At 37.8% G+C, this 20,315-nt stretch overlaps 1 protein-coding gene across 22 annotated transcripts in view; it reads right to left on the reverse strand.

Moving 5' to 3' along the window:
- The window catches only part of HUWE1 (HECT, UBA and WWE domain containing E3 ubiquitin protein ligase 1), a 160,953-nt gene that overhangs the window by 88,506 nt on the left and 52,132 nt on the right, over positions 1-20,315 (reverse strand). For 12 of the 22 annotated variants that reach the window (XM_044380147.3, XM_044380149.3, XM_044380150.3 and 9 more), the window contains 13 exons: positions 11,681-11,743; positions 9,767-9,844; positions 8,636-8,683; positions 8,487-8,555; positions 7,778-7,877; positions 6,397-6,518; positions 5,759-5,909; positions 5,496-5,623; positions 4,744-4,884; positions 4,430-4,535; positions 1,906-2,040; positions 1,286-1,387; positions 705-785 (listed from right to left, as the gene is read on the reverse strand). In XM_044380147.3, the coding sequence (XP_044236082.1) occupies positions 705-785; positions 1,286-1,387; positions 1,906-2,040; positions 4,430-4,535; positions 4,744-4,884; positions 5,496-5,623; positions 5,759-5,909; positions 6,397-6,518; positions 7,778-7,877; positions 8,487-8,555; positions 8,636-8,683; positions 9,767-9,844; positions 11,681-11,743 (1,324 nt within the window). The remainder of the gene's footprint in view (positions 1-704; positions 786-1,285; positions 1,388-1,905; positions 2,041-4,429; positions 4,536-4,743; positions 4,885-5,495; positions 5,624-5,758; positions 5,910-6,396; positions 6,519-7,777; positions 7,878-8,486; positions 8,556-8,635; positions 8,684-9,766; positions 9,845-11,680; positions 11,744-20,315) is intronic. The other 10 variants (XM_048213204.2, XM_048213197.2, XM_048213201.2 and 7 more) reach the window with 1 other exon arrangement.

Raw genomic sequence — 20,315 nt, forward strand, 5'->3', positions numbered from 1 at the left:
AATTTGCTTCAGCAAGGGAACAACTACCTAAACTGTAGTAGCCAAAACTACTCACTCCAGATACCACAAAGTATTAAAAAACATGTGCTACTGGTACAAGGAGGTTTTCTCTATTTTTACACTCCCCACTACATTCCTTTAGTTTTAAGGAGAATTCTAGAAACTGTCATATCTCACTGTCCTGAATATGTATGGCACTCAATAAATGACAATTAATAAAAATGAGGTTTTAACAACAGCAATATGCAGAGTATCACCAACATAAAATTGCACAGGCATTTTTACAAATAATTACAAAGTATCCACAGCCTCCCAAACTGCATTTTCTACAGCAAGAAACAATTTTCTATATAACAGTTTGTGGGTCTGACATTCAATTCTAAGAATGGAAACCATTCTGACTCAATTTTCCAGACCAAGATTAGGGACCAACCAGAGAATAAAGACATGCTTCTTACCACACTTGCAATGTTAAGTAGAGCACAAATGTACAATATTACTTACCACAAATTATTTATAATATACTGCTTATAGAAGGTATATTTGGCATTTGAAACTGAATTCTGACCATTATTTCATCACCAACTAGAAAGATACATACAGTGGATAAACGTGGACAGTAAAACCCTATAAGGATATAAAACACATAGAGAACTCTGCCAGGTTATTCCAGCTTGGTATAACCAACTATCAATACCACTTACCTAGGAGGAAGAGTGATGGGCCATAGTATTCTGCATTACTGATGATGTGTTTCAGGGAGGTAGGGAGAGAACCATCCATCACTAAGAGAAAAAAGAAATGAACATCAAGGAGAATATGATCAGTCCAGAAGTAGTCTGATGGGTAGAGATGATGGAGCAATATATTATATATACCACCACTGCGGTAAACAAACTCCTGTGTTGATTTCAGTCTAATGGTTTCTATTTATCTCCTCCTCATATTCTATTATTTATTCCTTGTCCATGAAATAGCCTCTTAACAGTGGGTCAGAGAACAAAAGAATACAGACACAGACATAGTAGAGTAGCAGGCTAGAGGTGAGAGCACAGAGTCAAAAGCTGAAAAAGGAAAAAACAGGTGAATCACTATGAAAATAGCTAGAGAATCCTTAGGTGTAGGAAAAGTAACACTAAAAAATGACTAAAAGCTATTCAAAATGGCATGCCTTTTCTTAAGTCTGTCTTATTAAAAAAGAGTAGCACCAGTATCAAAAGTATCAAAAGAACTGATCTTTGGAGAGAGTCAAAGATCCTTCAAGAAAGAATCTAAAATCAAATACCATGTCGTATGCCATCTGAGAAAGCAGGGTCTTGAATGGCCTTCTTGAGGAAATTCAACATGGATTTGAGAAGTGCTGCTCTTTGCGGAATACACTGGACTCCTGGCAAGGGAGAAAGATGGAGGATTATACTGCGTTCACCATTAGACCACAATGAGCAGGCACATGAAACAAATTTTTAAGAGATGCATATACACTATATCAACACTAGCAGACATTCAAAGTGAGATCTCTGGATGTTGGGAAGAATACTTACTTACTAAACTCTGAAATTGGGAAAATAAATCACCAAGGACTACATAAAACTAATACTAAAATAAGAAGACTGAAGTAAAAGTGCAAGTAAAAAGATTAACTCTCTGATCCTCAGTTCCTGTTTTAGACATCTGCTCTCTGACATCGCTGTTTTGATAAAATAATCAATGTATGAACAGTTGGAAAACTATGAAATGCTATGAAATAAATGTTAATACGAAAAAATGGACACTAGAGTGGCCAAGTAACATGCATAGTCCTAACAAGCAAACCTCCAAATGTACCATTAAAGCTGCTTCCAAAGTACCTTCTTGACTAGTTAAGTAATTCAGTGTGAAAGACTATGTATCTACTTGTCTACTCACCAGGACGGGGGCCAGGGCCAGAGCCAGAGGAAATGCTAGTGCTGCTGCTAGAACTTGATGCCCTTAATTCAACATCTAGCCGGTGCTCCATAGAGATGGATGAGCCTGGACTACTTTCCATAGTCACATCTGCAACTAAAGTAAAAGTTATGATAAAGAAACTAGTTAAAATAAAAGCACCGCCAAAAGAAGGATTGAGAAATTTTTTACATTAAGATGAGATAAATGATATAAAAATGGTGACAGATTATGATATTGAAACCCAAAATAAAAATGTAAGCTTTCCACAAATAGAAACGTATTTAACAGCATCAGCTATTTAAGACATGCAAGTTAAAAACAATCGCTTCAAAAGAAATCCCCTTCAATATTTCTCACCCACCAAATGTGGGAGGAAAAATAGTGGTAAGTAAAACACGCAATTTCACACACTACTGGTCGGTAGCAGACTGTAGGTAGAGCTTTTTTGTAATTTTAATGAAGTACAAGATACCTAATCACTTCTTACAACTTGTAAAATACAATAAAGCTCCATCAGTAATAAACCATTGTTTACATTTTGAAATACTTTCTTCCAAACTTTTTACACACATACAAACATACAAACTTGTGCCTACTTATATACAGGAAGCACAAACTCATAGTTTTGTAACCCTTTTATTGAACATAAAATTTTCTCTACAAATACAACAGAATCACTTGGATTGGTTGTTAAAAATGTGAATTTCCTGGGGTGCCTGGATGGCTCACTTAAGTGTCCAACTCTTGCTTTCGGCTCAGGTCATGATCTCCGGGTTGTAGGAACATGCCCCAAGTAGGGCTCCGCATTCAGCGGGGAGCCTGCTTGAGATTCTCTCTCTCTCTCCCATCCCCACTTCCCGCTTGTACACACTCTCTCTAAATAAATAAAATCTTCAAAAAATTTTTTTAAAATGTGGACTTTCCTGGTCTTCATTTGCACACTTACTGAATCAAACATTGCAGATGGGGTCTACAACTTTTAAAAAATTTCATTTTATTTGAGAGAGAGAGAGAGAGAGAGAACACGAGTGCACAAGCAGGGCGGGGGAGAGGGAGAGAGAGAGAATCTCAAGCAGACTCCACACTGAGCACAGAACCTGATGTGGGGCTCAATCTCACGACCCTGAGATCATAACCTGAGCTGAAATTAAGAGTTGGATGCTTAACCAACTGAGCCACTCAGGTACCCCTGAGATCTACATCTTTAGCAAGCACTTTAATTTATTCTTATGCACACTCGAGTTTGACAACCACTGATTTATAAGAAACAGTGGAGCTTTTATTAAATAGTCTTCTATTTAGTAGATGTCACATTTTAATCAACACTCTGGGATCTCACCCATTTTTATTTATTTATTTATTTATTTATTTATTTATTTATTTGACAATAGAGACAGCCAGCGAGAGAGGGAACACAAGCAGGGGGAGTGGGAGAGGAAGAAGCAGGCTCATAGCGGAGGAGCCTGATGTGGGGCTCGATCCCAGAACGCCGGGATCACACCCTGAGCCGAAGGCAGACGCTTAACCACTGTGCCACCCAGGCGCCCCTGGGATCTCACCCATTAACCCAAATGCCAGCTTGCCCACAATAAACCAGAGATAGAAATTGGGTAAAGGAGTTTCTAGGGATAGCAATGCATGTAAATAACTGTGTTTAGGAAAAACAATAGAGAAAAAGGAAAAGCATCTTATGGGTGTTGAGTGTCAAGAATAAAAGCATTATAAATTCTAGTACCTTTACCATAAGCATGATAACGGATTCATGTAATGACATCCTGGGTCATCAAGATAAGAATTTAAATTCTAAGAAAGCTGTTTTGGGGAATGGTTTTTTGTTTTTATTACTATTATCATCAACTGTGCATGGGGGGGCAGGGAGATTTTAAAAAAAAGAACACACATGATGATGCAACCCAAAGATAAAGAGTATCTGGTTGTCTAGTTTTTTGACTTCATGATTTAAAACATGTTCCCTATTCTTCACCTCTCCTCTTCCTTCTCAAAATAGCCTGCTAGTTTTGTAAGGTCCCATTTTAGAGTCTACATTCTCCTTATCTTTCCCAAACACGTATTTAAACACCTACGATATATCAGGCACTGTTGAAGATAGAGCAGTGAACAAACCAGTACCCTGATCTCATGGAGCTTACATTTTAGTGGGAATAAGAAGATAATGAACCAATACTTAGAAAACAGCTATTAAGTCTTGAAATAAAACAGATTAACATCCCATAGAGTGACTGTGGGGCTCTACTGTAGCTCTACCATCTGCTTCACCTTCCATCTCTATTCCCAACAACTTGTGCCTCCCCCTTTTATAATTATCCTCAAGAAAAACAATACACAAATCACTTATGTAGAAAAACGCTGTTTTGTTGCTGAAAATACACACCCAAGTCACTTGTGCACTTTGGAATTTATGAGGAGGAAGAATGAAAATTGGGGTTGGATGATAAGAAAATGCCAAGCACAAAAATATTGACTTAGTAACTGTTAAAATTACCATCCATATCAGTTTCCATTTCTTCTCCTTCTTGTGTAGTACTGGGTCTCTGGATCTTTGGCTTGATCACAAATGGACATTCTTTTCGACACAAATCTACTTCATGCTACAATTAAGGGAAAAGTAGTAAGAAAATCCTATATATATACACCAGGAGTTAAAAATAATTATAATGAAAGAATGTCACGGGCAGATTATAAAACTGGTTTCTAAACAGAAAAGGGCTAAGATGGCTCTTTACGGTTATTACGATATTTCCTAGGCTCGGCTCTTACTGGGTATGTCTATGCAAAGTGCTCCTTGTATAATAATACCTCAAGTCTATAAATGAAGATAGAAAGTCCACTATGGGATTGAAAAGCTGCCATGTCCAGGTTGGTGATGAGGTCAACCACTCTGACAGCTCTGGTGACAAATGTGATCTGGTCCTGTTCATCGCCAAGAAACTTTATGACCTATTGAGGAGAGGAAAAAAGGCAAAGCCAATCAAACGAAAAGATACAAAACTGTGAATAATGTATTCTTTTGGAAACATGCAGTCTAGGGTCTCAGGGAGGCAAGTACAGTGTGGGAGAAAAAAACAGGTGTTTGTCAAATGATAGCTCTATCACTTCTGGGACTCAACCTCCTGAGATAATGGGACATAAAATTACTTTTCAGTATTAAATAAAATATTCAGGGAGAAAAAAGGTGGTGTCCAGTGCCAAGCACAGAGTAAAGCCTATCACCTTAATATAGCACAATTTACAATGTACCTTTAACATATTTTTTCTTTAGGGTAACAGCCTAAGGTCATGATAAGATATGGCTAGTCTTGACTAATACCTGGAGCCTCCTGACTCTCAGATCATGCTAGACTATGGAGATAGCTGCTCTTAAAAGTTGTTAATGAGACAGATAACTACAATGCCAAACTAGAAAACTAGAAAAATTAAGAATAACATTTTCTGGGTAAGCTTTCTTATGCTATCCATTCTCACTGTTAACCATTCCAAATTTGTAACTCTACACACCTGCTCTTAGTTGATTTCCCCACAAAAGTATTTTTTTAAAAAAAGCAGAGCACCTTCAATAAGGCTTCCATCATTCCACAGGAGACCAAGGCTTCACCACCAGCATCGTAGCTGGCCAGATGGTATAAAAAAGAGAACAGAGCAGTGGCAAACTGGTGTGGGTATGGATCCATGGAAGGATCTATATGGGAGGTTGGGAGAGACAGAAAAAAAGCAAGCTCAGAATTTGATGTTAAGATGGCAAGATGTTAAACAAAGACTGACAAAAGCAAGAGTGAAGTTCCTGCTACCTAAAATAATCATCATCAAAACTTACCAATCATGGCCTGGATACAGTTCCGTACAAGTACAGGCAAAAATCCATGGTAAGAGGCAGTTCCAGTACAGTCAATAATACTGCTGAGTTTGGGAGTTCTCTCCAAGTGGACAATTGATGTTAATGTTCGTAAAGAAGCAGCTTTAATCTCCTATGAAAATGGAAGGTAAACATGTGATGTATTAAATAAGAAGGAGATGACTGGGGGCACCTGGGTGGCTCAGTCAGTTAAGCATCCAACTCTTGATTTCGACTCAGGTCATGATCTCAGGATCATGAGATTGAGCCTTTTGATCAGTACAGAGTCTGCCTGAGATCCTCTCCCTCTGTCCCTCCCCCCACCAGCCTCTCTAAAATAAAATAAATAAATCTTAAAGAAAGGTAGATGACTGAACCAAGTTGCTAATATCCAGAACTCAAAATTAAAGTCATTCTACTGATAATGGTTTGGGGTAGATGGAGATCTGTTGAGAATAACACTGAAAATCCAGCACTTAACTCTGCAGTTAAATATCCAAAGACGAAGAAGTAAAAGAGCTAAACTTCCCTCTTGGGGTTCATTCTAAACCCCTGGGAAAAACCAAAAGGAAAATAAATACACATGAGCCTGACATACACAAGAGAATATTAATACTTACCATAAGCTGCTTATCTGTTATCTGAAGGACATCTACCAACTCCTCTATCAACCCATTATACAAGATACTGTTTGCTGACTCCTGCAAGGCATTGGAATACACTGCAAAAGGAGAAATAAACACTTTAGGCAAGAAGGCAGTGGTCAAGCCACTGCCCAATGACAAACCTCTTGGCATCTACTGGTTCTGGGAAAAGATTCCCTTCCAACCAGCATTGGAGGGCAGAATCGCTGAATTCTAGAAGATCAATCAGATATGGTGATAAGCCCTAAATAACCTCCTGACAGATTCTCCTATTATTAGTATCGGTTGTCATGAGCAAGGATTTTTGGGAATGGAAGTATGAAGAGAGGGTGAAGAGTTAATTTTTTATGTAATATCACTACTTGATATAGTAACTATAATGCCTTGGATATTGACTTCCATTTTAGTCTCTTCATGTGCTGCTTCTGTTTTTCACTGGAAACACTTACACAGGCTGTAAAGAACAGAATTTTGGACTATTGCAGACTAAGTGAGAAACCTGTATGACACTGTGGAGTGAAAGTTGAGAGATAATAGTCGACATAGTCTCCTGAAGTGCAAACTAAAGGATATGAACACATTCATTTAGTTTAACATGTACCCATTAAAGCGCCAGAAGTTATGCTAGGTGTGAGTACAAAAAGAGTATGAATTTCACTTGAAGGAACTCATAGTTTAAAAGAGGAGACAAACAAGTAATAACATAACTAAAGCTGGCAATATTAACAGCAGCTACCATTTTATACCTTCTATGTGCCTAGCTTGTGCTAAGTGCTTTATAGGTTTTCATTTAATCCTTTCATTTAATCCTTGTATCAGCCTTATAAGGTAAGTGCTGTTCCAATATTAAATAAAGAAATAGGACAAAAGCATAAACATGTAGCTAATCATCTGCAGAATCCAGATGAGAGCCCAGGACTGATTCCAAAACCAGTGTCCTTCCCATTTTACCACTCTCAAGTAAAAGTAAAACGTACAGTATTAACTTCTTAATGAATACCTTCTAACTTCAAAATTATACTACTGATGGGACAGAAGAGGAAGATGAAATGGCAAGAGGAAGAATAGGGGCCAGGAGAGAGGACTACCCGAACATCCATCTAAAAGAAAAAGGGCCAAAATCAAGACTAAATCCAAGTGATATATCTGTAAGTATTATACCATTTTCTAATACAACATTAAGGAACTCAAGAATGATGAATACAGTGAACATCAGAAACGCAGGCAATTTTACAATTTAACTTACCACCTAGACAAATAAAATAAGCCTCACAGCAACAAAGACAGATGAAGCTCAAAGGAAATCATGTCTAAACCGCCTAATCAGGGCCTGTTAATTATAGTGTTATTCTCTTACCTAATATAGATATTGCATGCAGCCTGGCTTGAACAGCTTGCAATCGTTTCCTGTGATTAGAAAAGCCATGGGCCAGCCGTATGTGTGTAAATAACAGCATCTGTAGGAATATAAGACCTAAATTAGGAAACCAATGAAAATGGTGAATGTACTTTCTGAGGGCTAAATCTTACCTCCTGGGATATTTGGTAAAATGGTTTACTGTTGCTATTTGTTAAGGTGTCAAACAGAACAGCTCTACTCTGAAGCTACCTGACAAAATGAGAGCCACAAAACACAGGCTCAGAGAGTCCCAATATCCCAACATAAGCCAAGGAGTACCACTACAGTGATAGGTAACAAGCTGAAGACATTTGGCAAGTGTTCTGATTGTTATTAATCAAATCAAATATTTTATCACCATAACAATGAACAGAACACAATGAAATGTTTTCTCCTTTCATATGTAAAGTGTTGAGATACTAACACTTACTAGATTTGCTGCTTTGTGTAAAGCAGCTTATGTCTTCCTCAAACTCTCATAAGAACCTACCTAGGAAGTCAGTGGTTGTTGGCCTCATAAAAGATGAGGAAACTAAGGCTCACAGAGTAATTTACCCATGATCTGACTCCTTTCTTTCTGATATACTGTCCTCCCAGCCCAGCATGTAGCATTAATCTACATGGATAACAACCACACCCTTTAGATAAATAGTAGGACCTATCATACCTGCTTATCCTTAGGAATGCTGTACATTTTGGTAAGAGATTCCATGATTTCAGAAGGACTTTCTGAAATCTATATTAGAAAAAATTGGTTAGGAACAAAAAGTAAACTGAATATTAGGAAACTAGCCAACAATCAAAGATTCCTCTTACCTTGTCAAGTTGCTCTATGTGAATATAATGTAGTGTGTTACTAGTTGTCTGAAATTAAAAACACAGAGTTATTAGAAGTCACTGTTAATACCTTAGCTTCCCTTTCAACAAGACTAAAAGACAGCTGCCTGAAAACCAAGATGTCACCCTAGGCTGAAGCCTAACTGAATGAATGCTCTTAAAATCAAGGTAACTTTAGGGTCCCCCAAAATATCCATTTTATATACAGAATATTCTCAAGAAAGCTTCTTTGAAGACAACAGTATCAAAATATAATGCACACAGTCAGACACATTTAATATTCTTCCTTATCCCTTTTAAAAAAGTTTTGTTATTTTTTAATTGAAGTATAATTAACATACGCTGTTGTATTTGTTTCAAGTGTACAGTATAATGATTCAGCACTTCTACACATTACTCAGTGCTCATGTCAGTGTACTTTTATTCCCCTTTATTTATTTCACCAACCCCCATTCTAGCAACCACCAGTTTGTTCTATTAGTCTACTGTTTTGTCTCTTTTCTCTTCCTTATCCCTTTTTAAACCTAATTCCCACAGCCTCTGTATTCATAGCAAAGACCAAACCCATGAAAATGGTTTCCACTTTAGATATGTACTACAGCTGTTTTCAAGGTGCCATTAATCTAGAAAGATTATTTATTATGCTATAGGTAGAAAAAAAATCTTATTCACTAAGTTACTTACAAACAAAAGTGAATTTTAGTATCTCCTCAAAGAATATGGAATGACTAGATAATTGAAGCAGGACCCTATAAGCAATATATAGACTTCTTACAAACTGGCTAAGTAGAGAAAATTGAATGATCACTATCCAGACTATTAAACTGAATGTTGGAAATCTCAACTGAGACAGAGAAAAATGCACCAGTCATGGCAATGCCCCATAGGGGAGTCATGTCCTTCAGCAGTTCCAACATAAGTAAGATCCAAACCTATCAGAGCTGGGCATACAACAAATAGTTATTCCTGAGAAGCTGCTAGGTGTATTTAACTTGGGAGGGCAGCAATGCAGCTCAAAATCATCCCCTCATTTAACTGAGGAGTCCTAGAAGTCAACTCCCGTTACAGTACATCATAGACTCTATCAGAACAAGTCTGAATGAGACTCACCCTTTTCTCGATTTTGACCTCGGCCCCAGGGTCTGCATAGAATTCAAAGTGTAGTGTAGTTGCACTGGGTGGGTATTTCTGTGTATAAAGCACATAAAAGAATCAAATAGCATCTTCTCCCCAAATCTTCCTTCAAAGTCCTAACCATCTGTCCAACTCATTGTAGCAGCAGAATGAGCAGTGTAGTCAGCAGCTATAGTGCCTTCACCCTTTGTCTTAGCAGGGCTCAGATGTCTTATAACAACACAAAATCAAGAGGATGGAGCCTAGAGCTCCAAAAGCCTTCACATTTCTTACATATAAGAAGTTATCAGTTGCCCTTTCTTTCAAGAGATCAATTCTGACTGTAGCTATTCTCAAGAAGAAAAAGAGAGGCAAGTCTGCCAAGCAATAATAAGAACCCAAGAAAGGATAGAGAACAAATACAAGGGTCTAGGTACCAACTTGGGAACGGAAAAGAACATTCTTATGGAAACTTTAGTGTATATCATCACCTTTTGAAATATTTTCTTCAAACTATGCTTCATTAGTGTCTCTTTTTAATTCTTCAAATACTCCCTCCTTTCATACCATTCTACACCACTTCCCATGGTATCAAAATGCTTTTCTGCACAGGGATGTACCAAGTCAATAAGAACCAGACCCTGACAACAAATCCTCTTTAACTCTAGAAAAGCAAAAACAAAATTAAGACGACAAGAGCATGCCCATTAAAATGAATCCTTAAAAGAAACCAGTAGCAGTGGTTGCCTCTGAAAACGGAGAATTATTATATACAATAATTCTTTCAATTTAAAAAAACATGCATATGTATTACTTCCTTTTAAAGTACACATATTTTTTCAAAGTCTCACTGATATAACAAATATCAATAAATAAAAGGATGTGCGATTTCTTAACACAGACTGGGCCCAAGACAGACATCATACAAACTTAGTAGAGTGTATCATACTGTTTTGACAAGGGGTAAAGAACAAGCTTGATATACAAAAGGAGGCTCAGAATTAACCAACTTAACTTTAAGATGAAAGTCATTTTCTCATAATTAGAATTTTAAACTGAATACTCTTTAAGATTTATGTAGCTTTGATTATTAAATAGACAACACTTACCTCCTGTATTACCCAATATTCATTCATATAATGCAAACTAAAGAAAGTATACCAACTAAGGTGGGAAAGTAATTTGTTTTAATTTGTAGTTTTCTTTGACCAGAAAAAGAACCATTCTCCCAGGGGGAAAAGGCTTGCTAAGATAAATTCACTAAATTTCATTGCAGCTATTTGTCCTATACACAACAAACTGACAAAAGCAGCAACATCTGCTGGAAAATACAGTTGCTTCTTGGCATAGAATTGTTTTTAACAAATCTAATTGTGCCTTGTGGTTCCAAAACAACATATCAAAGCAGAAAGGAAGATGGCCTAACCTTATAACCTAAGCGTGGATGAAAGGTATGAGCAGGACAGGGCATGAGCATGAGGAGTAAATATGGAAAACACACAGAACATTTTAAGTTCTCAATAACCCTCACGGCAGGACTGTTCCCCAAGCATCCATTCTTAAAAACAGTGCCATAATGCCCAGAGTTCCCATAGTTCCAGTGAGAGAATGCAAGCAAATATACTTTCTGGGACTTTTCCACACTTTCAAACTGTTCACCAAATACAGCTTCCTACTCTAGAGCTGGGTATGAACATACACTGTGTTTCTGAGATTCTTCCCATTGTCAGCACACTGAAGGCCCAAGCATTTCTATGACAAGGTGTGCTATGTCTCAATTGATCTCAGGTTCCTCAAAGGTCCTGATTTGAAGTGGCAACTTAATATACCATATATTCATTGTAAAGCAAGGCTCAAAAAGAGACCACACATAGCTCTGCCAAAAGACGCCCATATCCCAGAGTTACTTACCATCATATGCAAGTCTCTGCAACATTCTGCAAGTCCAAAGCCATTCTCCTTTCCACCCCAGCTCTTAAAAAAGGAAAAAGACAGTGTTAAAATAGTGCTTAAAGTAGCCTTGTGTATAAAATATTTAAGAGTATGTGGCTGCTTATAGTATGGTGTTGAGAAGACATCCACTGTGAAAGTCCAACAAAGAGAGGGAGCAAATAGAAGCAAGGACTTAAGACTCAAGGTAAGATGGTCTGCCTTAAGGTAGTTTCTCCAATGAGATCAATTTCACTGTTCTGTGAGGATGCTACTGGGAAGAACATAAGCAACTATTGCATTGTACATGCCTGCAGTAGTACTTGCTGATAGGTCAGTCTTATCCCATCAGGCCTTCAGTACTACGTTATGCTTTCCATGCTCTCAGCCTGTTCACCTTCCTCACTACAGTGAGGAACCACATGCTCTACAGTTCCTTTTTGACATGAACCAAGTTGCAAAGCAGAAGACTCTATATTGCTTACTCCTACTATACCACCACAAAGTCTAAAGATTCATCAAGTACTAGCCCCTAAGGCAATGGGGGAGAATGATTAAATTGTGCACTATTACTGGCCCCCAAATCCAAACCTCCAGCCATATATTCTTGTTTAATAAACTTGCTTGCATTTTCAACAGTGTTTGAGATATCGAACATTTTTGCCTGATCTGCAATGCTCCCAAGGGTGGGGTGAACATTTGTTGAAAACATTAAAAAGTAAATGCATTAATTTCTGCTTCCTGGGCCAAGGCATACAATTGGGTTAAACAATAGACAAACTGAAAGCTTGGGGGGAAAAGGCTGGGAAGTGAGATGCTTGGGAGAATAAGGGCTTGGGAAAGTTCCACAGACTCCTGGGAATCTAGAAGGCCACATGTATGCCTGAGGTTAAGCACATTCTCAGAAAAGACCTGAGAAGGCCCTAAGTTCCACACGCCTGGCTGATCATCGGGCTCTGTGCAAGTCACAAGTGAAGGCTAAGGCAGAGTTATAAACATCCTGGTTGAATAGTGAAGATACGAGTATTGCCACTGAAGATACGAACATACACACAGAACCTACCTTGAAAGACTGGGGAGGAAGTATGCATTTTTTTGTTCAGGAGTTTAAGGCAAATCACTAGCTAACCACTAAGCTAAGTGTACAGACTTTAATGATCACATAATTATGAAATCAGTTCAGAAAAGTCTAAAGAAACAACAACAAACCATAACAACAAATCCTGGGGAAGGGTGAGAATTTGATTTCCTGAGTTGCCACATTATAATATTAAAAATGTCCATTATTCAACAAAAAAACTATGAGGTATACAAAGAAACAAGACACTATGAAACATACAATGGAAAAAAATTAAGTTACAGCAATATGAGCATGAGCAGTGATGTCAGCATGATGGCCAAATAAGACATATCTCACTGCCCCTATGCAACAATTTGGCATCCATCCATGGACAAAAGTGCCTTTGTTGGAATTGGGGAACCTAGCCCCACAAGCCAAAGGATTGGGGTGGGGGAGTCTCACCCACCTGCCTATTGGGTAATAGACCTAAAGACCTTGGTCTCAGCTACAGACCCTGCAGTGGCCTATGAACCAGCTACAGGCACTCTGAGGAACCCCAAGGAGAACACGGTCTCAAAGAATCACCCATGGGCGAAGCTACCACCTGTGGGATTATGACTGAATGCCTCTAAGTCAGAATCTCGCCCAGACTGAATGATACGACAGCACCACAGCGCCCCAGCTGGCCCCACTGCGTGTCAGGAGCAGGGTCCGGTGCTCAGAGTCCTCGGTCCCGGGGAAACAGGGTACAGAACCTGGTGCTAAACCATTCGTAGATGACCTGCTTCTGGGTTGGGATTTCGTACACGACAGAGCAGCACCCTTGCTGCGATCTACTGAAAGTCAGCCCTTGATACAAGGGTTTGTAAAAACAAACAAAAACAAAAAAAGAATCACCCATAGATGATAAAGTTTAAAGGACAAAATATTAAAAATAGTAAGAGCTAAAATAATTTGTTAATGAATATACAATTTAAAAAGAGGTAAACTGAACATTAAAAACATAAAATGAGGGGCGCCTGGGTGGCACAGCGGTTAAGCGTCTGCCTTCGGCTCAGGGCGTGATCCCGGCGTTACGGGATCGAGTCCCACATCAGGCTCTGCTATGAGCCTGCTTCTTCCTCTCCCACTCCCCCTACTTGTGTTCCCTCTCTCGCTGGCTGTCTCTATCTCTGTCGAATAAATAAATAAAATCTTTAAAAAAAATAAAATAAAATAAAAACATAAAATGAGGTTGGGGGGAGTAAACGGGTAAAATATTTGTGTGTGCTCAAAGTCGTAATCAGCTTAAAAAAGACTTACAAGATGTTTTATGTAAGACTCATGTTAACCACAAAGCAAAATCCTAGATTAGATACAAAAAGATAAACAGAAAGGAATCAAACCATACTACTATCGAAAACCATCAATTCACAAAGGAAGGCAGGGAGAGGAAGAAAGGACAAGGAAAATACAAAACAGCCAGAAAACAATAAGATGGCATTACCAAGTCCCTGCCTATCAATAATCACTCTAAATGTAGGTGTACTGATTTTCCAATTAGAAGGCATGGAGTGGCTGGATGGATTAAAAAAACAAGATCCAATCAAGAAATGGGAGAAAGACATGAACAGACATTTCTCCAAAGAAGACCTCCAAATGGCCAACAAATACATGAGAAAGTGCTCAAAACCACTCGGCATCAGGGAAATACAAATCAAAACCACAATGAGATATCATCCTCACACCAGTCAGAATGGCTAAAATCAACAAATCAGGAAACGACAGATGTTGGAGAGGATGTGGAGAAAGGGGAACCCTCCTACACTGTTGGTAGGAATGCAAACTGGTACAGCCACTCTGGAAAACAGTATGGAGGTTCCTCAAAAAGTTGAAAATAGAGCTACCCTAAGACCCAGCAACTGCACTACTGGCTATTTTCCCCAAAGATAACAAATGTAGTGATCCCAAGGGGCACCTACACCCCAATGTTTATAGCAGCAATGTCCACAATAACCAAACTATGGAAAGAGCCCAGATGTCTACTGACAGATGAATGGATAAAGAAGATGTGGTATATAAATATATATACAATGCAACATTATGCAGCCATCAAAATATGAAATCTAGCCATTTGCAACAACACGGATGGAACTAGAGGGTATTATGTTAAGTGAAATAAATCAATCAGAGAAAGACAAATTATATGATCTCACTGATATGTGGAATTTAAGAAACAAGGCAGAGGATCATAGGGGAAGAGAGGAAAGAAATGAAACAACACAAAACCAGAGAGGGAGACAAACTGTAAGAGACTCTTAATTATAGGAAACTAACTGAGGGTTGCTGAAGGGGAGGGGGGTAAAGGGATGGGGTAACTGGGTGACAGACATTGGGGAGGGTATGTGTTAAATGAGCACTGGGTATTAATATAAGTCTGATGAATCACAGACTTGTACCCCTGAAACAAATAATACATTATATGTTAATTAATTGAATTTAAATAAAATTTAAACAAAACCTAGCAGCTTACTAGGGACTCACTTCAGGTTTAACGATACATGTAGACTCAAAGTGAAGGGATGGAAAAAGATATTTTATGCAACAGAAACGAAAGAAGAGCATGCGTAGCTATACTTGTATCAGACAAAATAGACTTTTACTCAAAACCTGTAACAAGAGACAAAGAAGGTCATTATATAATGATAAAGGGGTTAATTCAAAGAACATATAACAATTGTAAATTATATGCAGACAATACTGAGCACCTAAATACATTAAAAGCAAATACTAACAGATCTGAAGGGAGAAACAGAGAACAATACATAACGATAGGGGATGTCAACACCTTACTTTCAACAATGGATAGATTATCCCGACAGAATAGAAGGAAATGTTGAATTTAAACTATACTTTTTAAAAAAGTTTTTATTTAAATTCCAGTTAATATACGTGTGATATTACTTTCAGGTGTACAATATAGTGATTCAACACTTCCATTCAACACCTGGTGCTCATCACAAGTGTACTCCTTTAGCCCCATCACCTATATAAACTATCCACCCGCCACCTTCCCCCCTGGTAACCATCAGTTTGTTCTCTACAGATAAGAGTGTGTTTCTTGGTTTGCCTACTTTTCCCTTTGCTTATTTGTTTTGTTTCTTAAATTCCACATATGAGCGAAATCATATGGTATTTGTCTTTCTCTGATTTATACTTTTCTCTGTAATACTTTCTAGCTCCATCTATATTGTTGCAAATGGCAACCTAATAGGAATATACAGAACATTTCACTGAATAGCAAAATACATACTCTTCTCAAATGCACATAGAACATTCTCCCACATAGATTACATAGTAAGTTACAAAACAAGTCTTACCAAATTTAAGAGACTGCAATTACACCAAGTATCTTTCCTAACCACAATGGTATAAAACTAGAAATCAATATAGGAGAAAAACTGGAAAATTCACAATGTGTGGAAACTAACAACACACTCCTGAAGAACCAGTGAATCCAAAAAAGAAATCAAAAGGGAAATTTAAGAATAGAGAACCCAGAAATGGACCCTCGGCTCTTTGGGCAACTAATATTTGATAAAGCAGGAAAAAACATCCAGTGGAATAGACAGTCTCTTCAATAAATGGTGCTGGGAAAACTGGTCAGCTACATGCAAAAGAATGAAACTTGACCACTCTCTCACACCATACACAAAGATAAACTCCAAATGGATGAAAGACCTTGATGTGAGACAAGAATCCATCAAAATCCTAGAGGAGAGCATAGGCAGCAACCTCTACAACATCGGCCAAAGCAACCTTTTTCATGACACATCTCCAAAGGAAAGAGAAATAAAAGATAAAATGAACTTGTGGGACTTCATCAAGATAAAAAGCTTCTGCACAGCCAAGGAAACAGTCAGAAAAACTAAGAGGCAGCCCACGGAATGGGAGAATATATTTGCAAATGACACTACAGATAAAAGACTGGTATCCAAGATCTACAAAGAACTTCTCAAACTCAATACACGAGAAACAAATAAATCATAAAATGGGCAGAAGATATGAACAGACACTTTTCCAATGAAGACATACAAATGGCTAACAGACACATGAAAAAATGTTCAACATCATTAGCCATCAGGGAAATTCAAATCAAAACCACCTTGAGATACGACCTTACGCCAGTCAGAATGGCAAAAACTGACAAGGCAAGAAACAACAAATGTTGGAGAGGATGTGGAGAAAGGGGATCCCTCTTACACTGTTGGTGGGAATGCAAGTTGGTACAGCCACTCTGGAAAACAGTGTGGAGGTCCCTTAAAAAGTTAAAAATTGAGCTACCCTATGAGCCAGCCATTGCACTACTGGGTATTTACCCTGAAGATACAGACGTAGTGAAGAGAAGGGCCATATGCACCCCAGTGTTCATAGCAGCATTGTCCACAATAGCTAAATCGTGGAAGGAGCCAAGATGCCCTTCAACAGATGACTGGATTAAGAAGATGTGGTCCATATATACAATGGAATGTTACTCAGCTATCAAAAAGAACGATTTCTCAACATTTACTGCAACATGGACGGCACTGGAGGAGATAATGCTAAGTGAAATAAGTCAAGCAGAGAAAGACAATTATCATATGGTTTCTCTCATCTATGGAACATAAGAACTAGGAGATCAGTAGGAGAAGAAAGGGATAAAGAAAGAGGGGGTAATCAGAAGGGGGAATGAAGCATGAGAGACTATGGACTCTGAGAAACAAACTGAGGGCTTCAGAGGGGAGGGGGGTGGGGGAATGGGATAGGCTGGTGATGGGTAGTAAGGAGGGCACGTATTGCATGGTGCACTGGGTGTTATACGCAACTAATGAATCATCGAACTTTACATCAAAAACCAGGGATGTACTGTATGGTGACTAACATAATAAAAAAATATTATTATATAAAAAAAACATCGGGACAAAAGACAATGTAAACACAACATATCAAAACCTATGGGATGTACAAAAGTAGTTCTAAGAGAGAATTTTATAGGGATAAATGACTACAGTAAGAAACAAGAAAGATCTCAAACACACAACCTAACTTTATAGCTCAAGGATACAAAAGAACAAACTAATCCCGAAGTTAGTAGAAGGAAGGAAATAACAAAGATAACAGAAGTAAATGAAATAAAGAACAAAAAAAGAAAAAACCACCAATAGAAAAGGTCAATAAAAATAAGAGCAGATTCTTTTTTGAAAAGATAAATGAAATAGATGAAATTTTAGCTAGACTAAGAAAACAAGAGTGAAGACTTAAATCAGAAATGAGGAGACATTACAAATGATATCACAGAGGTAGAGAGGATTAAGAGACTACTTACGATTTCACTTATATATGGAATTTAAGAAACAAAAAAAGCAAAGAAAAAAAAGGAGAGAGAGACAAACCAAGAAACAGCCTCTTCACTACAGATAACAAATTGATGGTTACTGGTGGGCAGGCGGGTAGGGAGATGGGTGAAATAGGTGGTGGGGTTTAAGAGCACACTTATGATGAGCACTGAGTAATGTAAAGAATTGCTGAATCACTATAATGTATTCCTAAAACTAATATAACACTGTATGTTAACTATAGTGGAATTAAAATAAAAAACTTAATAAAAAAGAAACTACATACAAATTGCCAATATACTGGATGACCTAGAAGAACTGGATAAATTCCTAGAAACAGAACTTACCAATAGTGGATAATGAAGAAATAGAAAATCTGAACAGACCAATAATGAGCAAGAAGATTAAATCAGTAATCAAAACATACCCAATACAGAAAAGCCTAGGACCGGATGGTTTTCCTGGTACATTCACCAAACATTTAAAGACTTAACACCAATCCTCCTCAAATTCTTACCAAAAAATTGAAGAGGCCAGACTTCCAAACTCATTTTAAGAGGCCAAAATTACCTTGCTAGCAAAGCCAGATAAGGACATTACAAGAAAACTACAGGCCATCATCCCTGATAAACAAAGACACAAAAACTGTCATCAAAATACTAGCAAACCAAATTGAATAGCACATTAAAATGATCATACACATTTATCAAGTGGGATTAATCCTTAGGATGCAACGATGGTTCAACATATACAAGCCAGTAAGTATGATATACCACATTAATAGAATAAAAGTAAAAAATCATATGATGTCAATAGATGCTGAAAAAACATCTGACAGAAAGTCAATATCCTTTCATAATAAAAATTCAAAAATGAGATACAGAAGAAACACAACTCAACATTTTTTTTAAAAGATTTTATTTATTTATTTGACAGAGATAGAGACAGCCAGCGAGAGAGGGAACACAAGCAGGGGGAGTGGGAGAGGAAGAAGCAAGCTCATAGCGGAGGAGCCTGATGTGGGGCTCGATCCCATAACGCCGGGATCACGCCCTGAGCCGAAGGCAGACGCTTAACCGCTGTGCCACCCAGGCGCCCCACAACTCAACATTTTAATAAAGGCTGTATTGACATAAACGCAGACAAATACACCAATAGAACAGAATCAAGAGCCCAGAAATAAACCCTCACATATATGGCCAACGTATGGTGACAAACTAAGTGTTCATCTGTGGAAAAATGGATAAAGAAGATCACTCACACACACACACACACACACACACACACACACACACACACAGGTATTATTCAGCCATGAGAAAGAAGGCATTCCAGCCTTTATTGACAACATGGATAGACCTTGAGGGTATTCTAGTAATTGAAAAAAGTCAGGTCAGATAGAGAAAGACAATTACTGTACCATATCACTTATATGTGGAATTTTAAAAAGATGAACTCCTAGAAACAGAATGGTGGTTGCTAGGGGTTAGGGCTTGCAGAAAATGGGAAGATGTTGGTCAAAGGGTACAAACTTTCAGTCATATGATAAGATCTAGGGATCTAATGTATAGCGTGGTGACTATAGTTAATGATACTGCATTATATACTTATCAGTTGCTCAGAGTCAATATTAAATGTTCTCACCACAAAAAAGGAATGATGGCTATGTGAGGTGATAATCCTAGTGTGGTCATCACTTTGTAATACGTAAGTGTATCAAATCAACGTGTTGTAAACCTTAAATTTACATGTTATATATCAATTATATCTCAATAAAGCTGGAAAAAATAGAAACTGTTCCTAAGTCCAGATGATAGGTAAAGACTTTAAATCAATGATTTTAGATATGCTCAAAGGGCTAAATAAAGGAAATCATACACAAAGAACTAAAGGAAACCATGAGAATGATATTTCATCAAATAAGTATCAAAAAAGATTATAAAAAAGGAAAATAGAAATCACAGCACTGTAAAGCACAGTAACAGAAATGAAAATACTCACTTTTTGAGTGTTTCAACAGCAGATGTACGCAGGGAGAAGAATGAATCAACTAACCTAATTAAATACACAGAACATCAGATGGTAATATGGGCTATGAAGAAAAATAAAGGCAAAAAGGATGACAAGGAGTACACAGGGTGTTCCAATTTTAAAAGAGGATGTTAGGGAAGCCCTTGCAGAGATAGTGGTACTTAAGACTTAA

This window comes from Ursus arctos, chromosome X (genome assembly GCF_023065955.2).
Source record: "Ursus arctos isolate Adak ecotype North America chromosome X, UrsArc2.0, whole genome shotgun sequence".
NCBI classification, from domain to species: domain Eukaryota; kingdom Metazoa; phylum Chordata; class Mammalia; order Carnivora; family Ursidae; genus Ursus; species Ursus arctos.